This window comes from Sprattus sprattus (assembly GCF_963457725.1).
Source record: "Sprattus sprattus genome assembly, chromosome: 18".
Taxonomy (NCBI): domain Eukaryota; kingdom Metazoa; phylum Chordata; class Actinopteri; order Clupeiformes; family Clupeidae; genus Sprattus; species Sprattus sprattus.
In genome coordinates, this window is record NC_137916.1 from 14,492,664 (window position 1) to 14,503,955 (window position 11,292).

Below are 11,292 nucleotides of genomic sequence, written 5' to 3' on the forward strand. Positions count from 1 at the left end.
TTATTGTTTGTTATTTTGTCACAATCTCTGACATACATTGTTACTTGGTTGTTATAGCAACTCCTCCCTTTATCCAAGAGTTGCTGTCCAACACAGACAACATGAACCGGGCAACGTCGCCCCTGGCTACAGCATGACGTCCAATAGGAAGTCCACTAGAGTCTGGGACAAAGTAACCCTCGTGGGTCAGGAACTCTTTTGCTATAAGGGCAAAACAGTGATCCCATTAGAGTGAGGGCAAATGAAAATGCATTATGGTTAAGCAGGTAATTGAAGCCCACCTGTAGCCGGCTCATTCCGTAGACCTGGAGGACGCACAACTGTCCAGTCGATATTATTGACTTGCTTTAAATAGTGCTCCATCTCATACATGTTGCTGAGCACGCTCTGTATGGTCGTCAGCAGAAAGAGCCTGAAGACAGCAGCAGTGCCTGTCAAAGACTTGGCTGTGGAGACAGGACACATGATGAATCACCAGTTCATGATGTAATCCTTAAAACAACTCCAGAAAGTAATGTGAACCACACAAAATGTAAAATGTCCATTTCTACAGTTAAGTAGTGCAGTAAGTAGTTTTGGTTAACAAAAAGTGCCCTAAAGCTATGAAACCCTCATGACTGAATTTGCTATGAATAAGGAGTACTTTGTTTAGGTATTACTAAAAAGTTATAGTACAATTCTGTCAGTACAGTACTGTCTCTAAGTGTTATTTTTTAGAGGTAAACTAAGGGGTTATTTAAAACTAGTGATCTAAAAATCAGCATTTTTACAGGTCACACTACAACATGTATACACAAAATAACACACTCCAGTCCAGGTCGCACTAGATTTGGGTTATTTGTGAATTTGAGAGTGCTGATTTATGAAATGATCGTACGCTTACTGTCAGTATACCATGATGTCATCGTGATGACCCGGTTCACTCCCACCTCCTGTGCTGCGCAAACGACTGCTCGCATGGATTTGGTATATCCAGTGACCCCAAAGAGAGGAGAGATAGGAAACCCAAGACAGGAGATAACCGCATCATGGCCTTCTAAATGGGGTTTTAGACTGTCTTTGGAGAACACATCTCCTTTAACTACCTAGAGGAGAAAGAGAGCATTAGAGAGGGAACATTCACAAGTGCCAAACAAACTGCTCTTGGTGTTTTATTAAACCATCTGATGTGAGGTTATTCCCAAGTTGAAAAAAATGCAGTCTATGAATGTTCTTAAACTGCTAGATAAATGCCAGCTAACACCTAACAGCCTTTTTTCAAGGCAATAGCAAAAAATAATCATACAGTAAGGCTCTGACAACCTGGAGGTGAACAATGTCAAATGTGAGATCTTAAGTACAGTCTCATTTAGAATTCAGTTTTATCTTGAACTCTTTATTTTGAAGTTTATTTCTGCCAACCTGTCCAGTTAAAGGTAATGAATGCATCAATGTAGCGCCTATTCTTACATAAACATGTATGTGCAAATAAAACAAACACATTTGGATGCACCAACGGACATTTTAAATTCATAATGTGCACCTTTGTGAAAAATTTGTGATGTAGGCCTATTTCTTCTTGCCTGTAATGACAAATCCTGGGCCTTATTTGATAGATGCACATCACAGGTTTTTACCACATCTTTAAAATGACGTCCCATGGGTGCTCTCTTCACGCACGATTTAAACAAAAAGCCAATTATGCACCATATAATATATGACAAAAGGCACTACAATTTGTATTTTTAATCTACATAATTAATTTCCATAATATCTAGCATGCTTGTTTATTAGGCCTATAGGCATATATGTTAAATAATGATTACACTTCGGTGGTTAGGACTGTACTGGGTTTTTATCAATTCAACAAGACATATTAAATAATTTGTATATGACAATTTATCAGTTAAACTATTTTTACAACATGCACTGAAGTCTGCTGAACTTGAACCAAACAAATGGTGTCATCACAACATGTCAGAATTCCTGTTCATATGATTGGCTGAAAGACACGAATTCAGCACCACTCTCACAAATTCATTTGCCGTTTTACCTGTCCCACAAAGGTTTCCATGCAAACAACAATTCCTCTCCACTACTACCTTTCATGATGAACCATTTGCGGTCTATCATTAGTCTACGTCACACGAGTAGCTCACAGTTTGTTGCCATAGGGAATTGAAACCCCCTGTCACCACAGCAGATACACCAGTTAAACCTGCATGGTTATATAGCCTATTGGAAATTATCTTTATTTGGAATAACCCCTTGAGATGAACCATCTCGTTTTCAGTGTCCCGGAAATCGTTGACAGAAAATAAAAAAACAGAAAAAAACTCCGACTAAACTCCGCTGTCGCGCGGCAGTCATAATTAGCGGTCTGACAATATTTCCTCACCTTCAGTCTCTCATGACGAACTAAAACTTTCCCAGGGTTACGCACAACGGCAGTGACACCGTATCCTTTTTGGATAGCCTGCTTCACCAAATACTGCCCTGTCTGTCCAGTGGCTCCAAGAACAGCTATCCTCATCCTTGATATCCCGCTCCCAAATGACTGTCATTCCCTTAATCGTGTTTGCATGTTTTTTAAGTATTTATTGGTTTAAGAGACAGGGTTATGAAATGTCTTCCTCGTCAGTAGGCTACAATTTTTTGAGCGCTGGTAGAGCAAAGCTGGTGCTGCCACCAAATGAATTGGAGTGTAAAGCGTAGGTAGAGGAGACCTAAACAAACCAGGCAGGTAAATACACAATGTGGTAGATTATTGTATAATTTCCATGGGAAATGAATATTTGCCAACATTTATTTGGTTTATGAACTCTTTCCCGACTGTAAGAAGGATTTTTAAATGTTAAGGTTTTTTTATTCGATGTTCACACTTTTACCTTTTTTATCTAAGCTAACGAATACAATACAATTCAATTAAAGAAGAAATTCAAGAAGATGAATGTCTTAGTGGGTAGAGGAGGGACGTGCCTGTTCAAGTGTTCGCAATGTTTGGGCTACTCATATTTCTGCGTCCTTTACTGTAAATGTCACATTTTGACCGACTAAGTGTATTATGCATTGAGATGAGTAAAAGTGCTTCAACATGATATATCTTTCCTCGTCTGGTCTTGAGATGTGAGGCTGAAGCTATTTAATCAGATTAACCGGAGTTTGTGCTACTGTTACGCGAGCGCTGCTGATGTTGGAGATGCAGCCTCAAGAGGTAATTAAATCACTCAAATGACATCACTTCGAAGAAAAGCGGTGTGACGCCGCAAGAATGATGCTCTCATCTCGATTACAGCTCATGAACCTTCTCGGAGCACAGTGGAACTCAAATTACGGCTCAAGCTTTGAGAGAGTCACAACAAAATATACGCACCGGACCAGGAGGAGGAGGATAAAGAAAAGGCGCAGGGTGTGCCGCTGTATCCAAGGAGCCGCGTGCTAGTAGAAACGGACCTGCACCATAGGCGACATGGATGCAGAGAGCTGTGGTAGGCCAATACGACAAACTATCTGTTTTCAGATTCTGAATTTTGGAGATGATAGCCCTCGAAATGAGCATGCCGTCTGTAAGTTTAACAGTAGTACATATGGTACACAGCTGACTTGTGACACTTTGGATACGGGTCTGCTTAATGTTACAGAGAGTTGAAGGTTAACATTTAAATAAATGAATGATATAATAATGATATGATACTCAAACAAGACATACAGTTGCAGTTACACAAGCATGCTGAAACGAGAAGGGTGGGTTGGAGTTCTGTAGGGTTATACAGAAACAGGCTTAACCGATGGGCCGATCATCAAGCTGTTAAATTAGAGTTACACTGTGATGCAGCAGTGACTTAGTTTTATATCCTGGACAGAATCATTTTGGAATGGCATGTTAATATCACATTCTTCAGATAAATACATCGATATTATTAATATAATCAGTATCATTAATAGCATTGATAATATTGAAACTGTTATCTAAGATTTGAATCCGCCAAAGCAATTTATTTTGTTTCTCTTTGGGAATTACACTTTGGTTCACTGAGACTTGAGTGTCATGGACTTTGAAGTTCACTCACATGGTGGCTCTGGCCAATATACAAGTGTGTCCCCTCCATCAAAAATTATGTTATCAGAGGAGAATGTGGGATTGGTGGAGGTTTGGGTTGCCTTTACCCTAGAGCTATCGTGGTGTATTTGATCTGTGGATGAGGATGTCTCTGTCCATATCCTCACACACTATCAATTAAGAACCAAACTATGGCCAGATTGCATTTGATATTGCATCTGCTTCTTCTGAGCCATGCAAAACGCTGTAATATAATTATCCTGTGTGTGTGTGTGTGTGTGTGTGTGTGTGTGTGTGTGTGTGTGTGTGTGTGTGTGTGTGTGTATGTGTGTGTGTGTGTGTGTGTGTGTGTGTGTGTGTGTGAATACTTGCTAATATTTGCCGGAACTCATTGTGGTTTATGTAGAGGAACAAGCAGTGTCAACAGTTACCCTAATCTCGGTTCCCATTGCCGTGTCCCCCCACCAACCCTGCACCTCTTACCCTGGGTAGCCCATGGCATGCAACAGTAAGGTTGTGATTAGAGTTAGGGAAGCTGGTTTGTTTAGGTATGGAGCAGGCCATCCCACAGAAATGGCTGGGCCCCTGAAAAGGTCCAGTGAATGGGCCCTCCACTATTCTATTTCTCTCATATCAATGCATGTGCGTGCTCTCTCTCCTACATTAACACATACATGTTAGCTGAGAGAGACTTAGTGAAAGGGGCTACAGGCACACACACACACACACACACACACACACGCTATTATCAAAATCATCCTCTTTCTTACAGGTGGTAGTAGCTCCTTCACTGACACTGGTAACATTAGCTGTAACGTTAGCCACCTGGCTATCGCTCTCCTCTTCAGCCTGGCTAGGAGCAGCTTTCTAAGCTGACTGAGAAAAAGTAATTACATTATTATTTGGGTCTAAAGCTCTTTTTCTTCTCCTTTCTTTTCTGGCATCCCAGCTTATGTGCAGGCCCTGGCATAGCAAGGGAATTCACTCTTACATGAGCTAGTTTGTTTGGTTTAGAACATTAAACCTTTTAGGGTGGCCGCCCGCGGTGAACTTTGGACATTGTGTGCGTAGAAAAAATTACTCTATTTTGACTATTTTCAGAAGGGTGTATTATTCTGTCAGTGAAGCATTATTGGAGTGCATATGATTTTAAAGAAACGAGTACTGAAACTTTAAAGTTGGGATAAGCAAGAGAGAGACACTCGTCACCCTTGCCTCTGTTCCCATTAGTGTGTGCATGCTTGTGAGTGGGTGCATCTGTGCGTTTCTGTCACGGAAAGTGTTTGTGTTTGTAGTCACTTGGATCTAATCATATCCGGTGAGTATCAGTGCAAAATAACAGAGTAGGGAGTGGAAGTAGCAAGACAGTGAGAGAAATAAAATAGACTGGAGAGACTTCTTCAAAGTTATATAACAGAGGTCACAAGAGAAAGAGAAAGAGAGAGAGAAAGAGAGAGGAAATGAAAGGGGGATGCACATGTGACTGAAGAGCAGTGGGATTACTGACATGCACATGCACACGCACACTCCCACACACGCACACTCAGACACATACACATACAGAAAGCTCAAACAGAGATCAGCCACATAGATGGGTGACAGCAGAGTCGAGCGATCTCTCGGGAGGGTCCCACTGTAACCTGCTCAGCAGTGCCCACTGAAATCATGGCCACAGTGAGTGAACTCTGTGTCAATAGTTTCCAGACATTTCTCTGTCCAACTCAGCCTGCTTCAGATAAAGGTAAGAGAAGAAAGATTGATAGTATGACTATTTGAGTATTAATAGGGATATGATCAGCTTCAACTTCACATTTAAAGCTTTGTGTTGGTGTTCGTGTGTCCCTATGTGCATCTACAGTACTTCTTGCAGATTACTACTGTAACTGCTACACTAGCAGAGATTCATGTTATGCTTGTGAGTGTGTGGTTTTGTGCAATTTTGTATTGTTTGTATGGTGAGACGTCAACAGTTAAGAGGGTCTGCTCTATCCTAAAATCAGATCTTAACAAGTGATGGATGGTGAAAGAGAAAGACAGAGATTGGTAATTGTATTAGTGGGATCTGCTGTAAGCCTTGTGGTTCAGCTACGAAAATGAGAAACCCCTTGTGCAAACACACATACACACACTCACTCACTAACATTGTCTCAGTGAGAGGGATGCCATCTTCTATTCTCCTTATCTTTATTCTTCATTTTCAGTGTCTATTTAGTCACTTCTGTCTTGAGATGTGCTAGTATGTCTGTGTGCCTGTTTGGTATCTTGTGTTGTATGTCTAAAGCCCTGTGTCTCCATGTCTGTCAGTCTGTCTGTCTTCCCTTTCTTTATGCCCTTAGTTTCTTTGTCGCTGCACCAGGTGCTAGGACTAGGGCAGACCTTACCCAAATCCTTTTCCCAAATCCCAAATCTTAATTAATAAATAATACTGCGGCTGACCCAAATACCATCCAGCATGCTATCAGGGATTAGCAATGAGGGTCAGGATGGACATCAGCATTGTCCACATATTCCCCCTTGTTTGACTGGCGTAAAAGAGTGTCTGGCATTTACGAAAATGTCTCCTTTTATGTCTTTGGTTATTAAAAGACTCATGGGTGTTTTAGTGAGTAGTGAGTTTTTTAGTGAGTGTTTTATTATTTGAGAGTGTCTAAACTGTGAAGCAAGGGTGACTAAGTTAAACAGAACAAGTGTTGAGCAAGTTCCTGTTAGTCCCTTGTGTACTTTCTGCCAAGCTTTGGGTTTGAGTGTGTGCATGCTTCTGTGTGCAGGACTTAAGTGTTCATGGAGGAAGTGAATCTGGCTTTGTGAAACTGTTTGGCATGCAATGTTGTGTGTGCATGTGTTCAACTGTGAGTGGTGAAAGTGTCATCATAAGATGGGATGGAAGTGTGTGCAGAGTCTCCACAGGTCAAAGCAAGGATGACACGGAGCCATCCATAACTGTTAGACAAAAAGATTGTAGAGACATTCTCTCTCTTTCCGTGCTTTCCATCACTACCATTACCATGAGTGTAATCTGCAGTGTTGACAAATCAATATATTTACTTTATTGATATAATTACAGTGCACTATTTTGCTTCTTCAATTTGCTCTCAGCACTTGTCAGGTTGACTGGAATTAGTTTGGTGGTGCTTGCTCTCATCTCATGGTCTAACTTACTGTAGCTTGACTGATGTACCTCACACAAACATTTCTTACAAACACATTATTGCTTCCTAAAGGTATGGTTTTTAAGGTAGTCACAAGTTTTAAATGCGTTGAACTCATGCACCGTGTTGCCCCCCGATGGCCAGTAGTGGGCACTAAAACCATTCTAAATCTTTCGCAGACATGTTGTGGCTTACATTTTATATCAGACATACCAGTAGCAAGTGGGTGCAAACTTAATGATTCAGATAATTGGTGAATTACATACATAAGTGATATCTCTGATATATGAGGTTTGGCAGGGTTTTGGGGACTCAAAGAAATGCCTAAGAGAGAGAGAATGTGACTCAACTGTCAATGGAAGGTGGGTGCTCTATAATGAGATCTCTACCTACCAGCTCTAACTAGCCTCATTTACACTCAAATTGGAAAGTCTTACAAAATAGTAGAAATGTCACACAGACACACTAACGCACATTCATTTAACCCATGTGCGCGCACACACTGCAGTGACAAAAGAGTATTGTTGATGACGCCAGCGTGGGCGCCCTCAGGAATTGCATTGATTCTGTTAACAAGAGACTTCTTCATGGGGAGAACCAAAGGAGAAGAGGTGAGAGTGGGGGCCAGAGGAGGGGGAAGGGAAGGAAGGGGGTGGGAATTGAGGGAACAATTACAAGGGGAGATCATAAGAGTCTTGGCCTTAAAATCTTTGCTCACAATGTCGTCACTAGAACTGTGCGAGATGCACGCTTGCGTGATATTTCCACAATCATTTGCATAACCATCAAACTTACATCATAGGCAGGAATCTGATTTACATCAATTTTACACAGCTGAACAGGCTTGACGTCTAGTGGGGACGAATCCTGCCATCATTCATTACAGTATATGCAGATAGAGGGGTCAGGCCATTTGTAATACTCTGTCCACCCAGACAATACACACACATCTCAGACAACTCTCTGAATTATGTATTCGAAGTTCTAAAAAGTCTCCTCTGAAGAGCTGTGATAACAGAGGTCAGACTGTTTCCAGGGAGAAAGTGTCAGTTTTATGACCAAACATTCAAACTAAAGCTTTTTTCTTAGCATTGCAAGTATATATTAAGGTTAGTAGTTCAGTTCTTTGGTCTGCTATTTCTGAGTTTAAATCATATGGCTTTAAGAGGTATGTTAAATGCTACCACTCACACCTTATCAGACAGCTTCAGTTACCTTCCTGAGGTACAACAACTGTATAAAATGCAGGTAGGCACATGTTCTGGACTGCATAGATGAGCAGACACATGTATGCACATGCTCCTCCAACCACTCCAGATACACACCTCAGATTAACCCTGGAATAGGCCTAGCCTACATCTGGTTCCACTCATTCAAAATAACATGAAGATATTTGTTGCTGTGTTCTTTGGCATTTCTTTAAATAAACACCTGTTTATCCTCTGACAGCACTTTTATCATGGGCTGTCAGAAGAACTAACTGTGGTCAACAAATGTGCTCAATTCAAAAGACAAAACATGAAGTGTGTTATCAGAATTATGCCTGGTTGCTCTGAACATACTTGCCACTTATTATGTGGGAGTTGCCCTTAAAATAGACTTTTATCAGTATGAACTTTGAAAGTTAGATGTTTCCGTTAGCAATCATTCGACTCCTATTGTCCAATCTCAACCCTGTGGAGTTTGGCCAACGCTAGGTTATCTCTACAGTCCTTGAATTTTGTGGATAACCTTTCCGTACCTTCAGGATTATCCTGCTGTACATTTTCAATCGTCTAAATAGCACGGGTGTAACCAGGGTGTGGATCCCTGTGGTGAAACTGATCCCCGGTCACCCAGCTCGCGGAATCATAGCTCACGTTACGCAGCCTACACAAGCGCGTCATTCGGTAAACACCCTTGTGCCAGACACAAGGTGAACAGGATTGGTTTGTTGAAGCAGGGGCACTCAAAACCACTCCCTCCCTGTTTCCTCTCGAGGCTTATCCGGTGGTGTGTAGCTTAGCTTAAGCTGTTTTGCTGAACCCTCTTTTTTTCGTGTGAAGAGTTGGCTGTAATCAAACCAAACAACAAAACAAAGCGAATAACCTTAAGATTTTCATCACAGGTGTTTAGGCTTTAAATTGTAAGGGTCTTTGTTGCCTGGAAAGGTCGCAAAGTAACGTAGAAATCAAAATGGTGCTAAAGTCTGAGGACGGAGTTGGTAAGTTATTTCACATTTCTATTCATTACCTTTCTTTTTTCTTTTTGATTTACATAGGCTCCTTACTGTACAGAGGGCCTGTACAGAATAGAATTCGATACAATCGGAAGCTCGTAATTTCTGTCAACTAAACAAATTTCGCTGTTCAAACGTTGCAACAAAATTTCAAGTCGTGTCTGCTTTGACGTACGGCAGGCCCCTGGGAAATGCGGACTTGCAATCACTGTAAACCAACTGCTGCTAGTTGACTATGGGTTTGCCAGAATAGTTGTTCACAGATTTGGACATATTTTGAAAGCTATTAAATCCCATAGAGTAGGCTAAACATGTGGATGGCCGTTTGGTTGTGGTGGCTAAAAAGAAATGTCCATTTATCTCTATGAGATAGAGAATTTGTTCATTGACTGTATTAAGGCAAACTGGACACTGCTGTGACAATCCATTGAAGAAGTAGTTGCTTGTTTACCTGATAACGGTTTAGCTTGTGAATGGGGAATAAGAATAGTGCGTGGCTAGGCTTCCCCTGCAGACATAACTCATTACTTGGCTAGCCTTACCAGGTCTGCATATATTATCTGGTAGTGTGTAGGAATGTTTTTAGTAGGAGGCTGGAGTGTGTGTGTGTGTGTGTGTATGGCAGCAGAGGAAGCAGGGCTGACCACTGGGTGGTGCCTGTGAAGGAATCAGATGGAGCGAGAGAGAGAAGGAACGTGATGGATGGATGGAGGGAGAGGAGGAGGTAAAACGTGTGTGGGATGGAATGAGAGAAAACACCAGACGGATGGACTGTAACAGGGCTTGGTGCAGACCCCAGTTTTGAGTGAGTCTGTCTGGCTCTGTACCTCTCTTTCTCTCCTGCCTCTCCCAACTTCGTCTCATAAGTGCACCATGAGCCTTAACGTTCGCTCTTGAAATATTAGAAAGAGGGGGATAGAGGATAGTACAAGCGGAGTACAAGAAGGATAACTATCCGAAGGATCACATTCTCAGGTCAGACTTTGTTTGTTGACATCGGTAATTGTAAAGAGATGTGTGCATGAGGAGGTGTATAGAAGGAGTGTGGATAACCTATTGAATGGACTTTAACAAAACAAGGGAGATTTCCCTTACACCATAAGAGCCGAATGGTTATTTGACAGAGATTGTAAATGTGTTTTTGTGAGAAGTGTGCGTGTGTCTGTGTGCATGACAGCCAGAAAGAGGATACATTTGTAAAACTGTATCAGAATGATGGTGACATTTAAGTCGGTGTCTGTTTGATGAGCAGGGTTCAGCAAGGGGTCATAGGATGGGGTCAGGACCAGGGTCCTAGACAGGGTGGAGTTACACAACTTAAATGGCTCCGTATGGTCATGCGTGCTTCGTGTCTCTGAGGTTGATGGTTCAGAGCTGGTCCCAAATCAGTCGAGTGAGCTGAGGCGCTGGATTCCCGAAGGTCTGTTCGTGCGTCTGTGTGAAAGATCAACTGCGGTTTGGGGTTGATGGAAAGAGTTTGTTTAGCTGAGAGTGTTAATTTGAGTCTGGGTGTTGGTAAACTGCCTGTGCGAGATACAACATGCTTGTTGTTTGTTTGTCTGTGTGTGTGTGTTGGTGGGTGGGTGGGTGGGTGTAGGTGATGGGGATACAAATCTGAAATCAGTTTTCTGAATGTCCTTAAAACCAGAAGGGGCAACCAGCAAGCCATTGGGTCATCTAGTTGGCGTGTCTGCATTAAAGGCAAATGGAGACCACATGATCCACTTTCACCTCTGTGCAAATCAGCGTTGCCCATTGGAAGGTGTGTTGGCTGAGTGTTTAGAGAATGCTTGGGGACAGTCTGGTTTTGGATCAGGTTCTGTCAGGAAATATTGACTGGTTCTGGGGGGCAAAGCCCAGACTGAGGAAGGGGGAGTGGAAGCACA

The 11,292-nt window shown here is 42.0% G+C and overlaps 2 protein-coding genes across 3 annotated transcripts in view; one reads left to right on the forward strand and one right to left on the reverse strand.

The window, feature by feature from the left end:
• Positions 1 to 15: 15 nt before the first annotated feature.
• LOC308378979 (flavin reductase (NADPH)-like) lies at positions 16 to 2,607 on the reverse strand. 2 transcript variants are annotated; one of them, XM_080856014.1, is made up of 4 exons: positions 2,378 to 2,607; positions 884 to 1,085; positions 282 to 446; positions 16 to 201 (listed from the first exon to the last, which is right to left on the reverse strand). In XM_080856014.1, exons 1-4 carry the CDS (start codon positions 2,510 to 2,512, stop codon positions 41 to 43), a joined length of 663 nt encoding a protein of 220 aa, XP_080712140.1. In that variant the 5' UTR covers positions 2,513 to 2,607; the 3' UTR covers positions 16 to 40. The 2 variants fall into 2 exon arrangements, with proteins under 2 accessions (XP_080712140.1, XP_080712139.1); XM_080856013.1 differs by having other exon boundaries at positions 878 to 1,085.
• Positions 2,608 to 9,187: 6,580 nt separating this feature from the next.
• The window catches only part of cyth1a (cytohesin 1a), an 18,192-nt gene continuing 16,087 nt past the window's right edge, over positions 9,188 to 11,292 (forward strand). Inside the window, exon 1 of the mRNA XM_080856989.1 lies at positions 9,188 to 9,391. Within this exon, the coding sequence (XP_080713115.1) occupies positions 9,364 to 9,391 (28 nt within the window). The 5' untranslated portion in view covers positions 9,188 to 9,363. The remainder of the gene's footprint in view (positions 9,392 to 11,292) is intronic.

Bases quoted from the DNA above. Each gene is read 5' to 3' on its own strand.
- LOC308378979 (XM_080856013.1), bottom strand. From the start codon at position 2,512: ATGAGGATAGCTGTTCTTGGAGCCACTGGACAGACAGGGCAGTATTTG. The intron at 1,086-2,377 runs GTGAGGAAATAT...TTTCTCCTCTAG, and splicing joins TTCGTCATGAGAGACTGAAG to GTAGTTAAAGGAGATGTGTT. The intron at 202-281 runs GTGGGCTTCAAT...TTGCCCTTATAG, and splicing joins ACGGAATGAGCCGGCTACAG to CAAAAGAGTTCCTGACCCAC.